The sequence below is a fragment of the Mesoplodon bidens genome (genome assembly GCF_964165515.1).
Source record: "Mesoplodon bidens genome assembly, chromosome: 2".
Taxonomy (NCBI): Eukaryota; Metazoa; Chordata; class Mammalia; order Artiodactyla; family Ziphiidae; genus Mesoplodon; species Mesoplodon bidens.
Genome location: NC_138177.1, coordinates 64602611 through 64630117, shown reverse-complemented (window position 1 = coordinate 64630117; position 27507 = coordinate 64602611). Strand labels below are relative to the sequence as shown.

Sequence of the window (27507 nt, the reverse complement as noted above, 5' to 3'; positions counted from 1 at the left end):
TCTTAAAATGATAAACAAACGAACCCCAAAACAAATAAGCAAAAAACAGATGGATCCTATGGTGAGAGATGTTAAAAGGAAATAAAACATAACAGATATTGCTGGGGGAGAGGCAAAAATGAAATTCTGACTAGGCATTTCTAGTGATCCGAAAAATGAAGAGAAAAGGCAATTTAACATAAATATAACATAAAACTAAATGCAACATGGTATCCTAGATTGGATCCTGGAATGGATAAAGACATTAGTAGAAAATCTCCTGAAACTGAATAAAGTCTATAGTTTGGTTAATAGAGCTGTACCAATGTTAATTTCTTGGTTTACGTGGTACGTTTATCAAAATGTATATTTAAATGTAAAATGTTGACATTAGGAGGAGCTAAGTGAAGGGTATATGGGAAAGTCTGTCCCACTTTGCACCTGCTCTATAAATCTAAAATTTTATTTCAAAATTTTAGAAGTCTTTAAAAATCACTACACAAGACATTCTTAGACAAACTCTGATGTTAAAAGAAAATGTGAAAATAAGAGGGCTAGGTAATTAAGAAATGCAACATGGACGAGCCAGAAGCCCTGATGGCCTATAGTCAGCCCCCAAGTCTCCACCCCCTTCCCTAGGTCAAAAAAGCTAATGACATCAATAGAATACGATGTCCATGACAAGTAGTAATAATAACATGGTGCTAGTTCAGACCACATATGGAAGATTTTATTCCCTTCTGGGTGGTACATTCTAAAGAGAATATAGTATTTTTGTAGATAGAACAAAGAGTCTCTTCTAAGGAATAGCTGGAGGAAAGAGGAAGAACTAGAAAGGAAAAGAGAAGACTTAGGGAGCATAAGGGATTCTGTCTCTAACTCGAAGGGCTACCACATGTCAGGGAGACTGATGTATTTTGTGAGTTTCTGAAAGCTGAACCAAGGCCAAGGCCGAGGTTACACATGGAAATAGAGATTGGGGCTCAATTTAACAATTCTGTCAATCCACACTCAGAATGTGAGGTCAAGAGCTCCCCATGGTCAGACAGGCTCAAACAGAGGCTGGATGAGCTCCTGGTGGGAGTCTGAACCAGATAACCTCTAATGTGCCTACCAATTATGGTCAGAGCCCAGGATTCTCTGATCAAGAAAGCACAGGCATGAATGTTGCCAGGTCTATCCTGGAGGCCCTCGGCATCCAAGTTGCCCAATAAACCCAAAGAAAACGGTCTGACTCTGGCTACAAATACAGTTCCACTGCTTGGGAGGGTCCTTCAAGGCCACTGGCAAAGCAGGGACCAAAAGGAGGATTTTCTGGCCACACAAGAAAAGAACATCCAGCACCTGAGTATCTCCTGAGTTTGGTGTCCCATATAGCTCTAAACGTGTCACATGCTTTTGTGCAAGTTGGAACAGTCAGCAGCATATATTCTAAAATCCTAGATTTAAGCAGCCCTAGAGGTCACTAACCCAGTCACCCACCCACTGTAATTAAAATGTTAAAAGACAAGCAGGTTTGTTCCCCATAAAGGGAGTCTAGTCTGCACCCTTTTTGGACACAGTTCTATCCTATATTGAGCCAAAATCTGTCATTTCACTCCCAGTACATGGGTCTACACCCTTGGGTGTGACTCTCATATCTCCTTAGTCTTATTTTTACAAAACTAAATATACTGAGTTTCTTTAGATATGTATCATTTAACGAGCCAATCGCTCTCCTCAAGACTTTCTCTAATTTGTTTGTGATCTCCTAAAATGCATTGTTTAAACCTAGACCAAAAATCCTAAATGTACTCTGACAAATGCAAAAAAAAAAAAAAAAATGGAACTGTAATTACATGTTAGGGACATCATAGTTCTAGTAAAGCAGTATATGGCCTTTTGGTTCCTATTGACTTTATGATCAGCTAAAACCCCATGTGAAATTCTGAGGCCCCACTGCATATAATTACTGTTGAATTTTGGAACCCAATGGTTAGATCTCATCTTGCTGACTTTGTACTGTTCTGTTAGCTTGTCAAAATCTTATTGAACATCGTGAATATCAGCTGCCACACCAGCACTCCCTGACAGGTTTGTGTCATCTGCAAATCGAATAATCCTGCCTTCGGTGTCTTCATCCAAGCTATTGATAAAAACGTTAGAGATGACAAGTCATTCAATCATTCACTCAACAAATGTTTAATCAAGCACCTACAATATGTAAAACACTCAGGACAGAAATGAGAGGAAAAATTGTATCTGTATTGGGACAGATCCTAAAATTGTTTGTTTTCTGTAAATATGAGGTGGACTTCTTTTCTTGAAGATTTAACTCAACTCATTAGGTACTTATTGATCACAACAATTGGGTATCTCCTGAGTAGTTACACTGTGTTAGACCTTATAATTAGAATGACATCGTAACTTCCCCTATGTTGAGTCAAAATTACTTCCCTTTGCCTTTTCATCTATAGTATAAATACTCAGTGATTTTGTTAAAGAATTGAATGAATTCTAATTCTTCTCTCTGAAGCTAGAAAAAAAAAACAGGTCTGGTCCAACCATTTGAAGGCAATAATTATGTCCTTATTTAGTCTTTACTTTTCTAGCCTAAATATCTCCAGTTCCTTCATCTGACATGGGTTGGAGACCTCCCCACCTCCATGCCATTCTTGTCATTCATAGCCTGACACCATGCCTGGCATAAAGCAAGCACTCAAGATACGTCTACTGAACGAATACATGAATAAGTGACCTGGAAAGCTCCAGTTTGTGAATATCAGCCCCAGAAAGAAATGCCCGGAACTACAAAACATATTGCTGAAAATGTGGTTAGAAAAGTGGACCCATTGCAGTTTTCTTACTCTGAACATTATACTTTTTTAAAAATTGAAGTATAGTAGGTTTACAATGTTGTGTTAATTTCTGCTGTACAGCAAAGTGATTCAGTTATACATATACATACATTCTTTTAAAAATTATTTTCCATTATAGTTTATCACAGGATATTGAATACAGTTCCCTGTGCTATACAGTAGGACCTTGTTGTTTATCCATTCTACATATAATAGTTTGTATCTGTTAATCCCAAACTCCCAATCCCTCCTTCCTCCAGACCCCTCCCCCTTGGCAACAACAAGTCTTTGAACATTATACTTTTAATACTCCTTAGATCCAACTTATTTTTGTCTTTGCACATGGGGAGAGGGCAATACACTAGTGACTCATACTGTTTGTAGCTAATTAAAATCTGTAATTGGAAAACACTGGTCAAGACCCACACAATTGTGTAGCAAGAAAGGCTAGACCACAGCATTTATTTCTGTGTGAGAAAGAATGGTATGTCCTTCCGGGTCTGCATGTTTTTCTGAGGTCATGCTGGTATTCTGATCACCATAGCACCTAAGCCCCTTGGGAATTTGAAGATTGTGCAATATTCTGCAGAAGAGACCTAGTGAGTGGGTACAGCATGACACCTAAAGGAAAAGTAGGATGAGATGACCCACTAAGTGGAGGCCATGAAGCTCAGTTTAGGATGGGCCCAGTTACCCAAGAGTGAGACATTCAATCTGTCAGTGGCAGTGTTACTGACAAGGAGAAATTTCCCTCAGATTAAAACATCCAGGAAAACTTAAGTCTAATGAATCCAATAGAAGTTGGGATTGTCCTGGTGTCAGCTTACTTGTGGCTGCAAGCAGAGTCAGGCAAGAAGAACCAGCTGGGAGGTAAAGAAAGCAAAACACAACTGTGATGAAGATGCCAACACCAGCAGGCACTTGGTAAATAAGCACCAGCACTTACATACATTTATCTTTTATTCCCCCAAATAAAATGATTAGGTAGGCACGATGATCACCATTTTACAGCCGTGGAGACTGAGGCTGAGAGAGGTTCCGAAACTTGCCCAAAGACACACAGATCTAAGTGGTGCAGTCAGAATGCCCACCTGACTACCTCCAAAGCTCTCGGACTCAAGCATCACACCAGAGGACTTCTGTTCCATGTGTTTATTCACCCTTTAACACAGATTTTGTCAAGCACCCTCAGCGTTCCAGGCCTGTGCTAAGCCCTGTGGATACAGTGGTAAAAAAGACACACACGGTCCCTCATGGGGCTTAGCACTCTGGCAAGGACAACAAACAGCCAGGCAAGCAACTCCAATCAAGTAGGATCCATCTCACGGCAGGAGAGGTTAAGGGTAAACTCACCCGGCACATGGGAATAGGAGTCTTCCTCGATGAAGCAGGCCCTAGAAAGAAGCTTAAAAGATGTGCAAGCAAGACAAAAGAGTGAGGGAAAGAGGCAGAGAGGGAAGAAACTTTTAAGATGTGGAAGTGAGTGGAGACACTGATGTCTGCTGAGTGTAGAGGGGAGGGGTCAGAGGCTCCCACGAGGTTGAAGAGTTGGGCAGAGTGAGATTCCAAGGGCCTTGTAAGCCATGGTAGGGTGTTTGGAACTGGACTGTAATTGGCAGTGGCAAAAACTAGTAAGTTTACATGGATATCACCTAATTGGATCTCCAGATTCTTCCAGGAAAAGGGAGGCCAGGCTAAGACACACGCCGCCCTGTGGGACAGACACCCTGGGAAGGCATTCCATGCTTCACCTGGGCAGTTTTAATTTCTCTGGCCTTGTAATACCTGCTCTAAAAGGACTCTGAACCTCTGCCACCTCCTCTCTTTTCCCTCTCCAGGGAGGGTGGGTGGGTCTTGGGTGAGTGGAACAAGTATATTCTAGATGCTTTCTTTATGTGACCCACCAAGCCTTAGAGATTCCAGCTTTCCCACTTGACAGATGAGGAAACAAAGGCGAGAGTAGTTCAGTGACTGTGGCAGATGGAATTATTGGTTCCAATCCATCATTCTCTTTAATAGTTTTATGTATCTTTACCCTGTCAGGGCCTCGAAGTACATGCAGTGTATTTCCCCTCCCTGGACTTTGGGTTTCATCTTCTGATTTGACTTGGCCAGTGAAATATTAGCAGCCATGATATGAGCAGAGGTTTGAAATGTACTTGCATGGTTGAGCATGCCTTCCTGCACTTTTGCCACTGCCAGGAAATTATGCCCCATAGCTGCTGTTTCTCAAGCCTGGACCCCAGCATGAACCACACAGAGCAGACTTGAACCTGGTCTACAGCCTAGAGCTAAGTTCGGCTGAGATCAGCAGATCCCAGGTGACTTGAAGACCTTCAGTGTGAAGCAGAGTCACTTCCATTAACCCAGAGACTTGTGGATGTGTGAATAAGTGTTTCTGGTGGTACATCATAGAATTCGGGGGTAATTTGTTATGCAGCATCATCACGGCAATACCTGACTGATAAGAGCTTACTCCGAGCTCACAAAGGAACTTCCTGGAATGCACAGTGCTGCTCTGCCATGGGACCAGGGTGCCCTGGTGGCTGGCCCCCTAAAAGAGAAAGCAATGCAGACTGCCACCGCACCCCACTCTCCCACACCCCCCCTGCCCACCACACGGCACTCACCTGAGTCTGAGGCTGCCGGGCTCACCAGGCTGAGCAGCTCCCTCTCCTTCTCATAGTCCCCTTTGCAGAGCAGCTGCCCCTCCTTCAGGACAAACTCATCGCCCTTCTGGAGCTGCCGCTCGCAGACACAGCAGCAGAAGCAGCTCAGGTGGTACACGCTCTTCTGGGCCCGCATCACAAACTCATTGGGCGCAATGGCCTCAAAGCAGCCCCCGCATTTGACAGCAAACAGCCTGGCAGCATGGGAGAAAGCAAAGCAAGGTCGGTGAGAAAGATGGCTGGGTCCCAGGTCTCCTCTCAAGTCAACAGCGAAAGGAACTTCAAGAACTGGGACAAAGAGGCTTGGAATGGAATAGGTTTTAAATCCAGATGATTTACTCCCTGAGGAGGTTGCACCAGAGAATTCAGTTAAGTTACTCTCTCAAAGGCTTAAGAAAAGCAGGGTGAGAGGTGCTGGAAGAAGGGTGAGCTGAAGCCCAGCGTGTATTTGGTGTGGTCCACGGCACAGTGTTCCCAAAGGATGCCCTACAGACTGGTGCCAGGCAGGCTGCCCAGAATCCCCAGGGGGGTGATTATGTAAACAAAATAACAATAAGGTCCAGGTCCACTCCAATCAGCATGCAAAAGGATGGGCCCCAGAATATGAATTTTTAACAAGCTCCCAGGGCATTCTGAGGTGTAATCTAGTTGAGAGATAAACTGCATCCCAACTTCCCATCCTGACGTTCAGTGCATTCAGCCCAGCTCTCGGGACTTAACTCTTATCTCATTTCACTTACTTTCAACCAACCACGAAGAGGGTGTCTATCTATGCCAGGCGGATGCAGTAGGTACTAGTGATATTAAGGTGAATAAAAGAAAATCCCTTCCAGAAATGAGCTCAGGCTAATGGGAGAGACAAACATGTCCAAATAACTAGAGGGTCCCGGAACACAGAAAAGAAGACAACTAACTGTCAGGGAGTCAGCAGGGGGATTTGCATTTTATTACCCATTCAATAAATCTTGGTCAAACGGAAGACAGGAAGGTGGGCAGGCAGCAGGCCTGAAGGGGTTGGGGAGTGGATTCCCCACAGAAGGAACAGCCTGGGCAAAGGCCTGACGTCCTGCAAGTACATGCTGTGCTGGGAGCATGCTGTGTCCTCCACCAGGTTGGAGGCTGGGGGCCTGGAGAAGGGTGACAGGTGAGGCAAGTCATGACCGGATTGCACACTGCGGCTGGACAGCATCTGAGGAGCAACCAGAAGCCTTTGAACAATTTTAACACGCTAAGAGCCTGTTTTAGAAAAGGAACCCTTTGCAATATGAAAGGTGGAGGGGAATTGGGGTTGGAGAGATGAGTGAGGGAGAGCAGCTGAGTGGTGACAAGCGGCGGCACTAAGGCAGCAGCAGGGAAGCCAGACAGGAGGGGGCAGATCCAGGGCCTGGAGACTGGGAAGCGTGGGGTCAGCTCCCAGGCTCCTGGCGGCCAGAGCTGGAGGATCGTGATATGTCACCACACCTGCGCACAACGTTCCTGATTTCTTACCTCTGGGCCTTGTTATGCCTTGTCGCCCTCCTGCAAAGCCCTTTCTTCCCTGTTTAATCTACCTGAATACAACACACCCTTCAGGACACAACTGCTCCCACCTTCTCCCTGAATCCTGCCCGGACCTCCCCTACACCCCTCCGGAGGGTGGCCACACCTCCCCTGAACACTTTCACCATGACCTGTCTGTGCTGGTCACTGGGCAGTTATATGGAGATGCTTCAAGACACAAGAACAGCCGATCTGGAAGCCTGGGCTCTGCCGCCCGCTCTGCAGACAACTGTCTGCAAAACCTTGCTGTTGTTAAAGATGTGAGGCCAGACAATCTCTTCCAGCTCCAAAAGTCCCAAGAGCATTGCTTCCTAATGCTGACTTAAAATATCTTAGGGCTTCCCTGGTGGCGCAGTGGTTGAGAGTCCACCTGCCGATGCAGGGGACACGGGTTCCTGCTCCGGTCCGGGAAGATCCCACATGCTGTGGAGCGGCTTGGCCCGTGAGCCATGGCCTCTGAGCCTGCGCGTCCGGAACCTGTGCTCCGCAACGGGAGAGGCCACAACAGTGAGAGGCCCACGTACCGCAAAAAAAAAAAAAAAAAAAAAAAAAAATCTTAATCTTGCCTTATTTTTTAATTTTCCCATGTTTATAACTTATCTTGCCAACAGCCTGTATTCCAAGAACTAGGCCTATGGAATATTTATATGCCCTACAACCTCTTGCACGTGGTGGGTACTCAATAAAAGTTGATTTGATTTGACCTGTTGACTTCACCTGCTCACCCTCTTCTGAAATAAGATGTGCAAAGAGCCTGGCCTCAGAGCTGACACACAGTAGGCTCCCAGTAAAGGTGGCCCATCTCTTCCCCGTCACCCCAGATCAGTAAGAGCTCAGGGCAGTCTATGAAAGATTAAAATCTAAAGTAGATTTCTCCGTTTTTCTTTCTCTTTTTAAAATTGCCTCATGATAACATAATCGCCTTTGTCAAAGCCTTGGGTATAAGCACAGAGATAACAGACTCTAAAAATATCTCTGGGATTCATTCATTATAGCATTCATTTTTTTATTTCCAAAATAAAGAGCTATTTTCTTTTTTAAAGTAGTAGCGCAATAGGGGGGAAATCTCTCTCAAAAACACTCTCTGTTTGTCTCCACATACCAGAGGTGTCACTAGACATGGGAAGGTCAGATGGTATAAGGGAGAGGATGGTGCCAAGCGGAGACAAAATAGGCAGAGTGAATTCATAAAGCTCCAAACACCCCTCCTCTCATCACAAAGGCAGACACAAGCTGACTCAGAGGATATCAGGGGGCTGAAGGCACCTTGCTCTGCTCATGAGCCCTACCTCGGCAGGAGACAAGGAAACAAATAACTGAAGAGCATTTTTCTATAGACAGGCCATCCGCCATGATGGCCTAAGTGTGGCCAATCCTATCTCAAAAGCTCGTTCATACATTCACTCACTCATTTAGTCTTCATTCATTCTCTCATTGATTCAGAAGAATCCGCTGTGCACTACACAAGACACTGTGTCTTAACAGGGAGGTGGGGAAAGAAAGCCCCACCCAGCAACATTCATGTTCATAAACCAGCCTATGTGGAGTGTCTGTTATGTGTCAGGCAGTATCGTGGGCACAGATGATACAAAACAAAGTCCCCGTCCTCCATGGAGCTCATGTGATAGTGAGAGAAACAGCAAACAAAGAAACAAACAGATAAATAATGTCTACCCAGAGGGACTGACCTTTGGGAAACAGAATATAAGAATGATACAAAACAATGTTTCAAGAATACAAAACAGAGTGGCATAAAGCCATAGTCTGTTTATAATATTTAATCACTTCTTAGCTCTAAAGCTGTACTAGTTGATGCCTAAGTCTATACACGTGCACAGTGTGTTTATCTTGGAAGCTTCCTGGATGAAGTAAAGAGTTTTGAGGGTAGAGTGGAAAAGCAGGTAAGGAGGAATTCCCAAGGAGGGAACTGGTACAAGAAAGAGGGAAGCCATTCAAAGTCTTTGAGTGAAGGAAGCCAAGGCTTGGAGAAGGGATTGAAGCCGCCTCCCATGAATCTACTAGGGAACAGCCTCCCTGGACAGAGGCCAGCTTGCAGGTGACTCCAGCACAGGTCGGGATGAGAAGTGCATGTGTGGTCTCACTCTTAACCCGGGCCTTGGGCCCCAACACCAATCCTCCCTGCCCTGGGCCAGAAGCACATTAAAAACACCCATCCTGATATACCTTCCCTCTGCCTCTCAGCTTCAGAAAGGGGGGGTGAGGTTGGGAGACAGTTCAAGGGCTGGTGCAGCTCTTTCACCACTAACAAGGTATGTGACAGCCCCCAAAACAGAACCCCAGGTACTAGCAGCCCTGACCCTGCCCCCTCCCTTCCCCCAGCTGCCCAGGGTGGTTTTGCTCTCCATGTCTGAACCTCAGGGCACCCCAGGCCCTTGAACAACTGCCTTTACTCCCCTCCCCCCATGCTGGATGTTGTGCATCAGACAGAAAACCCACCCAGTTCATCCCTGGCCCGGAGTCTCTAGACACTGTTTGCCAACCTGAGCAAACGAATCAGTACTTTAACAGGAGCTGGTCAAAGGCCCTTTGTCCCCAAGCCCTCCTTCTCCTCCCCTTCCCCAGGAATGAACTGTTAAACAGACTCAAGGCAAACGCTCCCAGGAGTCAACAAGCTCTTGAGAATCCACAGCTGCAGGTGGTGGCATCTGTGCTTGTCTAACTTCTACCCTGTTAATCTCCTCCTCTTCCTCCTCCCTTCTTAATTTCATCCCCCACTCCAAAAATTTCCCCCAAGTTGGAGAAGGGAGGGTTAGGGTGAGCTCAACAAAGAAATCTCACCATGTTGACTCAGGAACGGCCAGAGGAAGTGGCAGGACTGTCTGGGCTCAGATCGTGAAATGGTCATGATTGGGTAAGGGGTGGGATACAGACCCAGAAGAGGGGGGCAGTCCCATTTCTCTCCATTCTCTGCACTGGCTGCCCCATTCTGGGTAAAGACCAGGTTGACCTCACCTTACTGCTTTGGCTCTTGTTACCCTCACTAACCCCAGGGCAACCCAAGGAGAAAAGGCACACGCAGTCCACCACCTGTGTGCCAGATGTGTACACAGCTGTATGGGTACCACTGTGGACCCAGCTGCTGACTACACACTTCCCACAAGTTGTTTTCTCTAAGGCTCAGACAAGCAGAGAAAAGGATTTGTTCAAAAGTCCAGGTCGTAATTAAAACACAGCCTGTCTCTTCCCAATGCCCTAGATGGCGGCCCCCACGGTGACTTTGGCCTCTGAATGCTAATGAGACCTCACTCTGGGTTCAGAGCCTGGCAGCCTGCCTGTGCCCTAGAAAGCTAAGCACGGTTTCCAGAAATACCCAGCTCTTCTGGGCATACATAACAACTCTCAACTTTGCCCACTGTTAGAAATTCACCCACCCCTGAAATCTCTTCAAATGATTGTTTATCTCTTTGTTGCATCTGATCCCCTCACCTGTAAAATGGGGATAACAGGATCCAGCTGGTGGAGAAGTGTCCAGAGCCCAAGCTCTCTAATAATGCTCTCCTTTCTCTGCTGAGCACTCTCCGTGGGGCAGGCGTAGGGATGGAGTGCTAAACAATGCTGCCCTGTCCTCAGGGAGCTCACATTCTCCAGCAGGCAGCAGGCTTCCAGCCAATGACCATAGGAGGGTGTGTTTGGGGTATGTAGGAGAGGACTAGCCAGAATGGCCCAAAGCAGAGCCCTGTCCACTTGGCTTGGGCTAGAGGTCACCGAGTCTTCTTTCTCTTCCTTCCCTCCCTCCCTCTACACCTATTTATTCTCTTCTTCCCTCTGGCCCTTTCCCATTCCCTCTACCAGGCAGAGAAACAGAGGCTGGCTGAAATTCCATTCTATGCCTTGCCTACCTCTCTCCCAGTACAGCCACAAGCTCTAATATGCACAACTTGTAGTTTTGGTGAGAGAGCCGGAATCGGCAGGCTCTGCCACTTCCAAGCAGTCAGTGTGACTTGGAGCTCATCACTTAATCTTTGGCAGTCTCAGTCTGCTCAGATGGAAGAGGCAATGATGATGCTGACACTCCTGGATTACTGGGGACTAAATGAAAACAGGTATAAGGACTTTGTGACCTATAAGGAAGAGCACAATTTTTAGTTCTTTTTATTTGCCTGGCCTCTGTCTTTTGACCTTTGTGGATTTTTTTTTTTTTTTTTAACCCCGAAGGTGGCTCTCTGTGTTCAAAAGTTTCCTGAGCCCTACACTGAGAGAACACTTCTTCCTCAGCAGCCGGAGTCCTTCTGCTGACTTCTCCCAGCTTTGACATTGGCATGACTTCCTCTCCAAAGAGTGTGGCACTGACCCAGGAGATGAACCCGGGGATGCACAGCTGGCAGGGCTGCCACACGGAGCACACGCCTTAGACAAGGCACAACCTCCCACAACAATGTGCCAAGATAATGCAAGCGAAACAGTGTTTCTTGTATTAGGTGCCATGGAGGGTAGCAAAGAAGAAAAGAAAAGGTGACCTGATTCAGGGAAAGAGCATAGGACTTGATGTAGGAAGACTTGGGCTTATGGGTTCTTCTTTTACCAAGAGGCCTCAGAAAAGCCACCATCTTTCCCTGGGCCTCAGTTTTCTTATCTTTTTTTTTTTGAGAAGGGGCAGACAGCTTTTTATTTATTTATGTATTTATGTATGTATGTATGTATGTATTCATGGCTGTGTTGGGTCTTCAAAGCCCTGTGCGAGGGCTTTCTCTAGTTGAGGCGAGCGGGGGCCACTCTTCATCGTGGTGTGCGGGCCTCTCACTATCGTGGCCTCTCTTGTTGCAGAGCACAGGCTCCAGACGCGCAGGCTCAGTAGTTGTGGCTTGCAGGCTCTAGAGCACAGGCTCAGTAGTTGTGGCTCACGGGCCCAGTTGCTCCACAGCATGTGGGATCTTCCCAGACCAGGGCTCGGACCCGTGTCCCCTGCATTGGCAGGCAGATTCTCAACCACGGCGCCACCAGGGAAGCCCCAGTTTTCTTATCTTTAATGGAAAAGTACTGCCCTAGATCAGTGTGTTACATCAAGAATTTAGAGGCTGTGGAAGGGGAGAGTCTTTATTCCGCGAACCCGCACCTAAATCCAGGTCTCCAGATGGTGTTTCAGCATGACAGGGCCTTGCTATGGTAATTCTCCAAACAAGGTATTTTCCAGAACCATATCATTCACAGATACACCTATATATATGCATATATATACATATATGGAACAGGTAAGGCCAAATGAGGTTATGTATGAACGGACACACAAACACACAAAACATACATACATACACACCAGCTAAAACCAACAACTCATTCACATAGTCCCTTTCTTCCTATCTGTATGGTACAAATATATACGTACTTCCAGAAAGGATTTATATTACATACATATATAGATATATGTATATATAGATATATTTTATACAAATATACAAGAAGAAATCAATTTGCTCCTAAGGCGTGTTTCAAACCCATTAGGCGGGATAATTTCTTTTTTTAAAAAACTAATTTATTTATTTATTTTTGGCTGTGTTGCATCTTCATTGCTGTACGTGGGCTTTCCCTAGTGGTGGCGAGCAGGGGTTACTCTGTTGCGGTGCGCGGGCTTCTCACTGCGGTGGCTTCTCTTGTTGTGGAGCATGGGCTCTAGGGTGTGCGGGCTCAGCAGTTGTGGTTTGCAGGCTCTAGAGTGCAGGCTCAGTAGTTGTGCACACGGGCTTAGTTGCGCTGTAGCATGTGTGATCTTCCTGGACCAGGGCTCGAACCAGTGTCCTCTGCATTGGCAGGTGGATTCTTAACCACTGTGCCACCAGGGAAGCCCATAGGCTACATACTTTTTAAATTCACTCCCATTTTTATGATTCATGCTTTTATTATAGGGTTGGGGATCCTGCTCTGTAGCTAAGGAGATAAGAATGTTTCCAAAGCAGATATGAAGGCTTGACACTTGAGAAACTCCTAGAGAACACGTCTAAGGCAATCAAGACAGAGGCCAGACCTCTGGGAAGCAAGAGCACATCCTGCACTGTAGGAGTTATAGCAGAAAGACGACCATGTGCCAGGACCCCCTGTGGACACCTGGACTTCGATGCTGGTTATGTGAGCTCAAGAAAATCATTCCACATTCAGAATATTGGGGTCCTAATGGTTAGAATATATTTCATCCCCCAAATTATTTTACTACAAAGAAAGAGAAGCTTGTAGAAGATAGGAAAAAAGGAAATTGGTCTTCATTGAATAGTCACTTGGTGCCAAGAACTGTGGTGCTTCTTATATTCATTACCTCACTAAATTTATGGGGTAAGAGCAAACAGGACTATTTTATGAACTCAAAGAGAACCTCACCATATTTCAGCTCAGCTTGGTTCATGATGCCTCTCTTCCACAAGACAGACAGACTCTGGGAGGGCTGATCCATAGGTTCTTCTTTATACATCCTCTCTAGCACTCTTTTCACAGGAGAAATAAGTAAAAAGATCAAGCAGCTAAGACGGAGGCCTGAGCTCCTCTGAAGTTTCCTGGATAGGCCCATGGCTTTGTAGGAGGTCCTGAGACCCTGCTGCCCACATGCAGGTGAAAGGCAGGAGTTAGGAACCAAGTTGATTCCTTCAAGCTACTCATCCCTTCTGAAGGGATCCCCAAAAGAGCTCTCTCCTCTGTGGATTTAGGTTAAGAACAAACAGTGTCCAGTAGATGCTTAGGCCCAACACCACCATGCCCAAGAGTCTACTCTGATTCCATAAAGATTGGGAAACAAGATAATTCTTGCTGGAATCCCAGTCACTGGGGGATTTGGTGGGTCACTGTTTTCAGAGTACAGGCAGAAATGTAGGCCATGGGGGTTGGACCCAGAAAGACCCAAGAAAGCCCATCCAGAAAGACTGAGCTGTAGGACAAGGAGGCAACATGGTATAATCAAATAAACTTAGATCCAAGTCCCTGCTCCTCCACTTATTAGCTATGTGATCTTGATCAGGCTATGGCGGCATTAGTTTACTCATCTATAAAATGGAAATAATAAAGGGACTTACCTCAGAGAGACACAATAAGAATTAATTGAACTGACACATTAGAACTGCTTAGCGTAGTGCTTGGCACATGGTAAATCCTCTGTAAAAGGGTAACCATTGGGCTTCCCTGGTGGCGCAGTGGTTGAGTGTCTGCCTGCTGATGCAGGAGACACGGGTTCGTGCCCTGGTCTGGGAGGATCCCACATGCCGCGGAATGGCTGGGCCTGTGAGCCATGGCCACTGAGCCTGCGCGTCCGGAGCCTGTGCTCCACAGCGGGAGAGGCCACAGCAGTGAGAGGCAAGCGTACCGCAAAAAAAAAAAAAAAAAAAAAAAAAAAAGGGTAACCATTATGATGAGGAGAAGGGGGAGGAGGAGGATGGAGAAAAAGAGCTGAATATGAAATAGGAGAGATAAATTAGTGAAAAAAGAAGAGATAATGGATCATAATGTCAGAGACTGGGAGAATCAGGATGAGATAAAGGAGCACGGAAAGAGAAGGACTGGGGAAAACAGTTTAGGACCAAGGCTGTAAACAATGCAAGAATGTCAGCAGTCAGTCTTTTGGTGGTGCTGGCTGTGGATTTGGGGGCCAGTCCTGCTAATATAATGGAACTAGGGTATGAGTTTCCACATGGTTTAATGGCCTCACGGTAGGGTTTGCATGCTGCCTATCCACACAGGATTTGTCTGGATTTACCCAACTAACGGTTCTGGCATGGCCGGATGAAATGCCTCCTTGCTCTGTGTATCAAAGTAAAATCCAGGAGGTTGATTGAGGCTTAATTTTCTTCTCAGTATCAATGCATCTGATTTTTTTACCCATGAATTCCCATGACTCCCTCCAATCTCTCCCACCTCCTGCCACATCATCCTCTAGAAACCAGACACTAGATGCCATGTTATCCCTACATCTACTCTCCAGGCTGATGACACAACTTCCAACATACAGAAATACAAAAGAACATGGCAGCCTCATGCAAACCCAGATCTATCCCAGGGTAAGGGCTTTGAGACTCATGAAGGCTGAGCAGAAATATAAGGGGAGCCCGCATTATGATACTGTAGAAGGTTCCTAAATCAAGAGTACGTTTGGATAGACTGAGGTCTTCATTAACCTTGACCCAGAGTACTGCAGACCTCAAAGGGAGCCTCTCAAAGCCTCCACACCATAGACAATTAAGTGGAAGGATGGAAAACAAAATAAATACATGAAAAACCCTAATGCCAACTTAAGGCCAACTGACTGGGTACTGGTTCTTTCCCACCAAAATAAGAAATCAGAGCCACTTTTAGCCTTGGACAGCAGACAACTACAGATCATGCAACCTTTCCACAGACACTGACAACACTATTTTTAATCAGATATATGAACACTTTGGTCTAGAAAGTAGGAGGGGGGTTTTGTACAGCTCTTTAAGAACGCAATAATCGGCCTATCACTCAGTTTCCACCCTCTCCACCAGGGGGCAGCATAGCAGCATGCATTAACTACCATGTTGACTTGGTAACTGAGGTCATCCAGGCACCGAGACAGGGATTGGCCATATGCCAAAACTGTCTGTCGGGAAAATCTGCTGCTGGGAGTCTGGGAGACCATGTGGCTAAAAAGAAGGAGAGATGGTGAGAGAGAAGAGTATTCAAAAGTACTGGGAACCAAAAGCATGGCTTGTGGCCTTAGAAGTAGTGACACAAGCAACCTTGTCAGCTGGCTCAAGGTCTCTGTCCTTGAGGCTGAGCCAACACCACCACAATAAGCAATGGAGCCCGTGGTCCTGGGGCGGTGGGAAAGTCTGCAGGGACAATAGGAGTGGCAGGATCTTCTATAGGAGACAGTCTCAAGACTCTGCAGTGGGGAGAAAATGGAAAACAATAAGTGGCCGGCAGAGCCAATCAGAGTCTCGGTCTCCCTGGGGCTCCTGGGGAGCTGTAAGAAGGACCATACAATGGGATGAGAACTGCTAAGTGTGATGTCTGCACATCCCAGAGGCTCCGTGAGGCTCTGGCTTCACCGAGAAGTGCAGGATAACACAAACAGCTCATCACTGGTGGCAAATGTTGCTGGCAATGGGCAGCTTTTACCTCGAAATGGTGGACTAAGTACTTTTCTTGTTCTCACAAAGCATCTGTTCCAGAATCAGCCAGGCAGAGTGGGAAGAGCCTGGCTTTTGAAGTCTGATAGAACCTGGATTCAAGTCTTGATTCCACCTTTGAGAACTTGAGCAAGCTATAGACTCCTTTGGAGCCTCAGTTTCTTTATCTAAAAATGAGATCATAACTATCTCACAAGATGTTTTGGAGCTTAAATAAGATAATGTATCAGAAGGATCTGATACATACTAGCTGCTCTCAGTAAGTGGCAGCTCTTAACTCCCTTTATTGAAATCAATTTAACATATCTGCCCATGTACATATTTGTATAAGATCATTTATTTCAAGACAGCCAACTGAGCCAAAAATAGAACTTCATGAGCATCTCAAGGCCCTGTTCTTCATTATTATAACAAATTAAATCAAACTTCAACAAGCCTTTCATATGTTATCAGAGAAGAGACAAATGGACAAATATGAAAGGACAAATACTCGAGAGGAAACAGGGTGCATTTCATTCAGGCAACCATGGCTATGGTCTACCCTAACCCAAAGTCAATATTGACATTAGCCAACCAGTGTCGACCAACACCCACTTTCATTGCCCAACACCCAACATATGTTCAGGAAGTTGGCAGCTCCATGTTTGACCAACCAGAGCCAACAGTTGCTATTTGGTTAATGCTGACATTATCTGACAAATGTTTGGAACAGACCCTTTGCCCGTATCACTTCAGTTCTCAGATGACTGCCTCTCATGGAGGCTGCTGATCACTGTATGGACCTACACTGAGATGCCCATATTCTTGCCTTGTGCCCCTAACTGTCAGACCCCCCACCCCAAGATCAGTCCAACTCTCCCCTCATTTTATAAATGGAAAGAAACCAAGGCCAGAGAAGGAGCAGTGACTACCCCTGACCACAGAGAAAGTTCAGATTATTGAGAGGACCAGCCAGAACTTGAGGCTCGGTTAACGATCAAGAAATAAAAGAGGTTGGGCTTCCCTGGTGGCGCAGTGCTTGAGAGTCCGCCTGCCGATGCAGGGGACACGGGTTCGTGTCCCGGTCCGGGAAGATCCCACATGCCGCAGGGCGGCTGGGCCCATGAGCCATGGCCGCTGAGCCTGCATGTCCGGAGCCTGTGCTCTGCAACGGGAGAGGCCACAACAGGGAGAGGCCCATGTACCGTAAAAAAAAAAAAAAGAAAGAAAGAAATAAAAGAGGTTATAACATGGTCCAGCTAGGGATGGAAATGTGTCCCCCAGGCTCTTAAGTAGTCTCCTAACCAGCTGAATGAGCAGACAGTGTGTGTCAGTGAGCCTCTCCTGCTTAGAAGCTCTCGCTTTCCTCTCTCCCTCTTCTTTGCTGAAACCTGGGAAGCTGTCTACCAGTCAGGCCATGAAGCAAAAGACTGCGGTAAAAGCATGGATTCCAATAATCCAAGCCAAGGTGGCACGATTTATATTACAGACTTTCCATATTGTCACACAGATATTCAAAAATGGCAAGAAACATAAAACAGACATACAGAAAATACATGTTTCCTTTTTAGGGAATTAAAGGTTTGGTTTCCTTTGAAAAATGTCAGTTTTCCTTTCCCTTCATCCTCATTAGCCTCCTGGGACACTCTTAAACATACCCAGCAAAGAACAGAGCAGAGGGAATGAGGTATTTTTAGCTGATATTCTGGGCACAGATTCCTATTGTTCCACAATTTTTGGCTTGACTGGATGGCACGTGGCCAATATAATGTATATGCTTACAAAGAATGTATGTTTCCTGGGCTCTGTGTGTGTGTGTGCGTGTGTGTGTGTGTGTGTATTAATAGTAAGAAGGACAAGGACATTATTGATGATGTTTTGATGGGAAAGATTCTGAGATCCCAGCAGGGGTAACACCGAGCTCTCCATGAATCCCATTTGCTTTTTGTCACCATCACTTTTCATTATTACCACTGCGCTATATGTCCAAAAAAAAAAAGAAAAAGCCATATTGTCACAATCCAAAGCTCCTCATAGAACCAACTGATATCAACTGCACTATATTGGGAACTAGATGTATTCTGAAGACCAGTGATGATATTCTAAATCATCTGGTGCAGTGTGACCAGCACCCGATAATGTTTAAAACCGCGGTTCCCCAACCTCTTTGGCACCAGGGACCAGTTTCATGGAAGACAATTTTTCCTCGATGGGGTTAGGAGGGATATGGTTCAGGCGGTGATGTGAGCAAGGGGGGCAATGGCGAGCGGCAGATGAAGCTTCGCTCACTTGCCCGTCGCTCACCTCCTGCTGTGCAGCCTGGTTCCTAACAGGCCGGGGACCAGCACTGATCCATGGTCCAGGGATTGGGGGGGCATCCCTGGTTTAAAACATTGCCAGTTACTACTACCCTCCTCCTCCTCACTTGTAATACTTCTCCTCAAGGATCACCCACTCTTGGGCGAAGGGGAGACAAGGAAAGACAAACACTGACTGACCATCTGAGTAAAAATCTCCCACTGTGGCATAAAAGCCAAAGGGAGCGCCATGTAGAACTTTCCCTTTCCATGTGAGGGGTGGAAAATATCTCCGGATAATCTGAATTTCCAGAATGCCTTTAGTTCAAAGATCTCAAAGCATATGCAATCTTATGTAACATCTCAGATCTGAAGTAAAGGGGGTGGGGTGTCAGATTTTATTATCTGATTCTATTATCTTCATCACACAAAAAACTGGCATCACAGCAGGGTGTGGCATTTTTGGTGTATAACAGCACCAAAATTCAGCAGTGGTGGAGCCCAGAGCAAAAAAAAAACAAAAAACAGGTGTCCTGAACCTCTGATGCAGCCTCTTTCCCATAACATTGCATTGCTTTCCTTTTGACTTAGACTCCATATGTCTTGAGAGCTCCAGAAGAAAGGTTTCAACAAAGTATGACCCAATGGAAGGGAGACAGTTTTTATCTCTATACTTTATTTTTTTTCTTTTTACCCTTCAACATTTTACCCTTTTTTATCCTTCATCTCTCTCCTCACCCATTAAAAACTGGAAGACACCACACCCATTAGGGGGGCTACTATCAAACGTGGAAAATAACAAGTTTGGTGAGGAGAAATTGGAATGCTTGTGCACTATGGACTGCAAAATGGTGCAGCTGCTACAGAAAACAGTATGGTAGTTCCATAAAAAGTTAAAAATACAATTACCATATGATCCAACAACTCTACTTCTAGGTATATACCCAAAATAATTTAAAGCAAAGACTCAGATGTCTGTATATTCATATTCATACCAGCATTACTTATAATAGCCAAAAAGGGAAAGCAACACATGTGTCCATCAACAGATGAATGGATAAACAAAATGTGGTACATACTTTGGAATGTATTGGAATATCATTCAGCATTAAAAAGGAAGGAAATTCTGATACATACTACAACATAATAAGGATATTATGCTAAATGAAATAAGCCAGTCACAAAAGGACAAATATTATATGATTTCACTCAGATAACCTCAGTAGGCAAATTCATGAAGACAGAAAGTAAAATAGTGGTTGTCAGTGGGTAGAGAAAGGAGGAATTGAGAAGTTATAGCTTAATAGGTAAAAAGTTTCAGTTTTGAAAGATGAAAAGAATTCTGTGGTTGGATGGTAGTAATGGTTGCCCAACAATGTGATGTACTTAATGCCACTGAACTGTACACTTAAAAATGGTTGAGATGGTAAATTTTATGTCATGTGTACTGTACCACAATTTTAAAAAAAATTAATTAAAAAAACTGGAAGACACAATGATTGTTCATACTCTACCTCCTGTAACCAAAATCTAGGTGACTGTGTTCCCAGTTGAAAATCTCACTTGCCCAGGCTCCCTTGCAGCTAGGAGTGGCCACGTGAAGCAGTACATGGGGTTCTACTGGGGGTGGAGGTATGAACAGGAAGTTCTGGAAAAGCTATTGTTCTCTTGATGAAATGAGACAGCCTCAGTGGGTGTGTACATTTTGCTCTTCACCCTTTCCCTATTTCTGTCCGGAACTAAAATATAACATCTGGAGATGAAACAGCCATCATGGTACCAAAAGGATGAAAGCTGCCTGTTAAGGATGCAAAGCAAGAGAAGAGAAGCCTGGATCCTTGAAGACTTTTGTGAGCAGTTGCACCATCCTCGGACTCCCTACTTCTTGACTCCCTTTCAGTGAGAAAAATAAAATCCCTTTTTAATTAACCCACTGTAGTCAGGATACAGTTATATGAAGCTAAGTATTATATGAAGGACTTCCTCATCCCATCCAAGCTCTATCTAGGGCAACTTCTCCATTTAGACACTAGACTTCACCACTTCAGGCTTACTCAAAAGCTATGTCATATATTTTCCCTCTCTGTAAACATTTTAATATATATATTTTTAATTTCTCCTGTTTAGGAAAAAAATTATCCTTCTCTCGATCCTACTTCCTCCACCAACTATGTCCTAATTTGCTTGACAAACCTCGTAGAAAAATTTCAAAAAGAAATTACTTCTGTTTTCTTTTTTTAAAAACAAATTTATTTATTTTATTTATTTATTTTTTGGCTGCATTAGGTCTTTGTTGCTGTGCATGGGTTTTCTCTAGTTGGAGCAGAGTGGGCTATTCTTTGTTGCGGTGCATGGGCTTCTCATTGCGGGGGCTTCTCTTGTTGTGGAGCAGGGGCTCTAGGCTTGCAGGCTTCAGTTGTTGCGGCACGCAGGCTCAGTAGTTGTGGCATGCAGGCTCTAGAGCTCAGGCTCAGTAGTTGTGGCGCATGGTCTTAGTTGCTCCGTGGCATGTGGGTTCTTCCCGGACCAGGGCTCGAACCCGTGTCCCCTGCATTGGCAGGCAGATTCTTAACCACTGTGCCACCAGGAAAGCCCCTACTTCTGTTTTCTATCTCCAGTTCCTCTCCTTCTACTCTCTCTTATGGCCAATCCAATCAGGCACTTATTCTACTCTTTCTAACAAAACTTCCCTGTAAAAGTCACTCATGGCCTCCATATTTCTCAGTCCTCATCTCACTGAGCCCATCAGCAGCATCTGACATTGGGATCATTTGGCTTTCAGGACCATTCACTCTCTGGTATTCTTCCTATCTCACTGGTCACTCCTTCTTGGTCTTCTTTCTAGTTTCCCTCATCTCCCTAACCTAGAAATATTTCATCCCCTTCTCTGCCTAGACTCATTGTCCTTGGTGATCTTATCCAATCTCATTACTTTAAGTATCATGTATCTGCTAAATTACTTTGAAATTTCTATCTTCACCCCAGATCACTCTCCTAAATTGAACTTATATATCCACTCAGTACCTTCACTTGGATTTCTAATTTCTAAATCTCAAACTTCAAACTAAAGTAGAATTCCTGATCTTTTCCCACCTACCTCACCCTGACTCAAATCTGCTCCAACCAACCACAGTCTCCACTCTTCTATTGATGAACGGCACGTACATCTTTCCTGTTGCTCAAGACAAACATCTCATAATCATTCTTGACTCCTCTCTACCACACGCCTCATATTCAAACTGTCAACAAGCCATTTCTGTTCCACCTTGAAAGTATAACCAGAATCTGATCACTTATCTCCATTACTCCCTCTGTGGGCTGTGCTTCCATCATATTTTCCCTGGATTACCTCAACAGCTTCCTAAATGGACCATCTGCTTCTCCTTGCCACCTGCCAGGTTGATTTTCAACAAGAAATCAGGGTGATCCCATTAAGAACTAAATTAGAGCATGTCACTCATCTGCTCAAAACTTATTCCCATTTTATAGATGAGAAAATAGAAGCTTGTGAAGGTTTAAGTAATTTGCTCAACTTTACACAGCTAGTAATTGGGGGCAGGGGGCAGGATTCAAATCAAGTCTGTCAATGCTAAAACCCACCAAAGATCCATTGTATCATTGTTTAACTTAGCTCTGAGGGCTGCCTAATCAAATGGTAGGATGGTACTTTACAAATGTAGTCTATGTGACTACAAGGCAATGCTTATCAACCACCATTATCAACCCAAGCTCCAGAGAAGGTAAAGGTAGATGAATGAGGTTCATCTACACCTATATTGTAATATCAGTAAACTCTACTGAAATGTTATACCTAGAAAGGAAAGGCCAGATGTTGCCCTCCACTTCTTGAGAGAGAGAGAGCCCAGGCACTGAGATCAAAGGCCCAGGCCAGGTCTAACCCAGAAGAGCCTTGGAACTTGTGTGAGAAACAAGCGAGTGGGAATTGGGGAAAAACAGAAAAGCCAGGAGGAACAGTGGCGAGTGTGCAGCACCAGCCAGCAAACCTCCACCCCAACCACAATATTCGTGTGCAAGTCTGGGATATAATTTTCATCTTGGATGCCTTTCATATGGCTCTGATCCCCACAGCCAGCCCCATTCAGAGGATTAGAGAACAGGGACAGACACGAGGAGTTAAAGAACCACAAAAATCTCTGTGAAACAGGATTCCTGGCTTGGAATCACAGTGACCAGTTATGTGGACAGATGTGAGTGCATACACACTCCCTTAGATTTGGGGGATTCACTTTGGTTTCGTAGCTACAGTCAGAAGTTAAAAAAAATAATTTATAACAACCCCTCCCTACCATGGGAATAAAATAACGACCAGCTAGGATGTCCCCAAGCCAGAGGAAGTCTTGAAGGGAACATGAGCTTTTAGGGGTGTCTCTGTTCCACTTAGGGCAGTGAGCTCTCAGAGTCTATAAGAAGGGATCAACGGGAGGATGCTAATAAAGTAGTCCACCACTTCCCTGCTTCTCAGAGACTCCAGGTTCCCAGGTAGAATTTTAAGGACAATTAGGAATTTGAAGACCAGTTCTTCCAAGCCAAAACCTAAGGCTGGAGGGACCTCATGCCGGTTACAGGAGAAATGCCTGCCTTTATCACTGGATGCCAGGCAGATTACTTCAACTAGGCACAAAGACAGGGGTTTGTGTTTTATTTGGGCAAGGGAGTAGGCAGAGAAGCTTTTGCAAAGATGCCTCTCAAAAGGCCTGTAGACCTTGCCCCAGTCCACCAGGAGGAAGGGACTTCTAAGGAAAAGGCAAGAATTATTTTGCACTTGAACATGAGTGTTTCTCCGAGCCCTGCTTATTTCTTCACTGTGAGGAAGGAGCTGCATATACTAGCATCAACCTCCATCCCAACTGTACCAAGAAGAGCCACATGGGAAGAACATTTGGTAATTGTTACTGTCGCTGAAACATACTGCTACCTAGACTATAGTCGTGGGCTGAATCCCTCTAAGAACAGGTCAGTAGCCCCGTGGAAAAAAAAAATTCTTTGCCCAAACTGCAGCCATGGGAGGGGAAGAGAAAAAGAGGGGGAACATACACCACAACACATCTTGACTAACCAGAAAACAACATAAAGGTCATGACCACCTAATTTATGGGTACGCTTGGGGAAAAAATAATGAATTTTGCAGCATTCCTCACAAAGGGACACAAGGTCTTCACAACTAGCAAATACTGAAAAGGAAGTTGGGAAACTCAAATTATAGATCCTTATGGAAAAGGTTTTATTCACACATATAACAAATAACTGTGTAGTGCCTACGATTCTAGCTGCTGATATCGAGGCACCATTCTAGGTGCTAGAAATATAAGAGTGAACAAACCAAGCAAAATCCCAGCCCTTGGAGTTTACATTTGATTGAAAACAAACAGACACCAAATAGAATGTCAGATGAGTGCAGTAGATTAAAAGGAAGGCATAAAAGAGGATGAGAAGTGTGCCAGGGTGAGGAGTTGTAATTTTCACTGAGTAGCTGATGTTTGAGCAAAGATCTGAAGGAGCTGGTGAGGTAAGTGAGCCTTACCACTACCTGTGGGAAGAACCTTCCTGGCAGAGAGGATAGCAGGTGCAAAGGCCCTGGGGTAGAAGCAGGAAACAGCATGGAGTCCAGTGTGCCTGGATGATGTGGGCAAGGGGTAGAGTGGTAAGAGCTGTGACTGGAGAAGTTATGGGGGAGAGGCTAGATAGACCAGAGAGGACCTTGCAGATGACAGTGGGGACTTCACCTTTTTCTCCGGAAGCCAGTGGAGGGTGTTTTGCAGAGGAGTGATTTGCCGGATGAAGTTTTTCTTTTCGTTTTTAATTTATTGAGGTAAAATTCACGTAACATATTTCAAAGGGAACTATTCAGGGGCATTCAGTACCTTCACAGTGTTGTAGAAGCACCACCTCTACCTCATTCCAAAACATTTCCATTACTCCAAAATAAAACCCCTTAACACATTAATCAGTTTCTCCTCCCTCCATTCTCCCCTGACCCTAAACGTGGGCAACCACCAATCTGTGTTTTGTCTCTACTGATATACCTATTCTGGATATTGTCCTTTTGTGCCTGGCTCCTTTCACTTAGCATGTTTATGAGGTTCATCCATGTTGAAGCATGTGTCAGTATTCCATTCCTTTTATGGCTAAGTAATATTCCATTGAATGGATATACCACACTTATTTATCCATTCATCTACTGATGGACATTTGGGCTGTTTCCACCTTTTGGCTACTGGGAATGATGCTGCTATGAACATGCATGTCCATGAACTTGACTGGCTTCCTGTTTTCAATTCTTTGGGGTATAAGGATGAAGTTTTAATGGGATAAAGTTTTAATGGGATCACTATCAGTGCTGTGTTGAGAGCTATGTGTAGGGAGGGGAAGGTCAAAAGGAGGAAAGCCAATAGGAGGTTCTTTAAATACTCCAGGTAAGAAGAGACAGACACTGAGAAGAAGTGACCAGGAGACAGGGGAAAGAACAGGAAAGTGTAGTGGACGCCAAGTGAAGGGAATGTTTCAAGGAAACAAGTGGGATGAAACCCATCCAGTGCTGCTGACAAGTCCAGGAAGATGAGAACTGAGCACTGACCACTGGGCTCGGCAATGTGGTGAGGGAGGGTGGATGGCCGGGGGAGGGGTGCAATAGAGTGGGGGACATGGGGACATAGGAGTAAACAGCTCTTTCAAGGAGTTCTGTGAAATAGCACAGAGAAAGGGAGTGATAGCTGGAGGGGGACATAGGGTCCAGGATGGTTTCAATGGGAGTAATTATGGAATGTTTGCCGACAGGAATGATGTGATATGAGGGGAATCTTCAGGATGGACGTCAGAGGTAGGAGAGACATGCTAGAGCAACATCCAGCTGAAGGAGTGGGTATCCCATGGGACGCAGCACACACATGGAGTAAGAACTGGCCTTAACTTAGAGCGAGGTAAGCCTCCTGGGTGCTACAGGTAGAATTCTTGGAAAGTCATACTGAAAGGAGCCCAAGTCTGGACCACTCTGGATTGTTTGATCTAATCAAAAGCAGAGCCAAGCTTAAGTCAAAACCACATAAATCAAAGCACTAATATTTGGCAATGAATATGCCAAGTAATTTTCCTTTTTTTTTTCCTTAAATGGGATTTTTGAGGTAACTTTTATCTTGACTGATTGCTTGGTTGATTAAATGACAATTGATAAAACTCGGGCTTTATTAATTTTTTTTGAAATTATAGTTTCATTTTTTAAATTTAATTTTATTTATTTTTTATACAGCAGGTTCTTATTAGTTATCTATTTTATACATATTAGTGTATATATGTCAATCACAATCTCCCAATTCATCCCACCACCACCACCATCTCCCCTCCCCACTTTCCCCCCTTGGTATCCCTACATTTGTTCTCTACATCCATGTCTCTATTTCTGCCTTCCAAACCAGTTCATCTGTACCATTTTTCTAGATTCCACATATATGCATTAATATATGATATTTGTTTTTCTCTTTCTGACTTACTTCACTCTGTATGACAGTCTCTAGGTCCATCCATGTCTCTACAAATGACCCAATTTCGTTCCTTTTTATGGCTAATATTCCATTATATATATGTACCACATCTCCTTTATCCATTTGCCTGTCGATGGGCACTTAGGTTGCTTCCATGACCTGGCTATTATAAAGAGTGCTGCAATGAACACTGGGGTGCATGTGTCTTTTTGAATTATGGTTTTCTCTGGGTATATGCCCAGTAGTGGGATTGCTGAGTCATATGGTAATTCTATCCAAGTAATTTTCCTTTGCCTCAGATTTACACTTCTTGTGATGTTCTTGGGCTAACGTTAAAGCCACAGTCATGAATGGTGGAGCAGCTGGCTCAAGAGTGAGCAGAGAGACTGGATAAACAAAGCCCTGCACCTCACACAACATGCAAAATACTGAGGCCTTAGGAATGGCTTTGAGAGAGATTGTTACTGTCTCAGTAGGATTGCTAGTAAATATTCCCACACCTACTGCAATATGTACAAATAGGAAGTAAGGTGGAAGGGATGCTAAATGTCTTTTTATAATATAATTTAAAGGGAAATGATAGTGTAGTGGGAAGAGCACTGAAAGGCATGAGTTTGAGACCCCATTCTACCACTTACTATCCGTGTGACCTCAGTCAAGCTAACTAATTCTCTGAGCCTGAATCTCTCAACTGAAAAATGGGGTTAATGAAAACCACGTCACCAGTTTTCAGCAGCAAATGAGAGGATATCACTAAAAACAGTTTGTAAAACAGTCCACGTACCAGGTTTTATGTACATGTGCATAGCCTGGTTTTAGCTATCTAGATGTGCTTCATATTTTTATGAAAATTTTTGAAAGCAACTGCAAAGACCCTATGACAGGCAACAAGAATCTCCAGAAGGGAGCCATGCTTTCTATATACTGGACCCAAAGTTGAAGAACAGGACAGAGAGAAATCCCCAACAGCTCAGGTGTGTGGCCTCTTCAAGAGCCTAGACTCATTACCTCATCCCTGGCTAAGCCACCAAAGGCTCACCAAGAGCTACCCAGAGATGGATCTCCTCTTTCATCATTTACCCCTATTACCTCTTTAAGCACACTTCAGTCCCTTGGAGGGTTGGAGACAAAAGAGGGTGAGATACTCTGGACTCTCAATTTGGAGACTGGCTCCAGAGGGTGTTATCTATCCCAGTGCTGGGAGCAGGGCTACATGGGAATATCCTGCTGAGAACCAGCTTCTCAAAGGCCTGTTTGTACAGCTCTGTATTTCCATCCCCACACTAGAGATTGCCAGGTCAGAGTTCAGCAAACTAATAGAGTAAATGTGGGAACTGTCCCTGCACCAGAGGACATCAGGATTTCAGCCCCACTAGACACCTCCCCGGGCGACCCTCCAGATAAGCACTGTCCAACAGAACTTTCTGCAATGATATAAATGCCCTATATATGTGCTATCCAGTATGGTGGCCATGAGCCAATTTTACATGCTCCTAGAGAAAGTATTAAGATGCTTGAAGGTGAGGCAAAAGCAGGAATGTGAAGACCCTGGTGTGTTATTCACAGTTGCATCCTGGCCCCTCAACTACGTGGCATGGCTTCTGTCCTCTCAGCAAACTAAATCCTGC

General features: G+C 44.8%; 1 protein-coding gene across 1 annotated transcript in view; it reads right to left on the bottom strand.

Moving 5' to 3' along the window:
* The window catches only part of LMX1A (LIM homeobox transcription factor 1 alpha), a gene marked incomplete at both ends in the record, with an annotated part of 149564 nt that overhangs the window by 38803 nt on the left and 83254 nt on the right, over positions 1-27507 (bottom strand). Inside the window, one exon of the mRNA XM_081226197.1 lies at positions 5447-5679. Within this exon, the coding sequence (XP_081082323.1) occupies positions 5447-5679 (233 nt within the window). The remainder of the gene's footprint in view (positions 1-5446; positions 5680-27507) is intronic.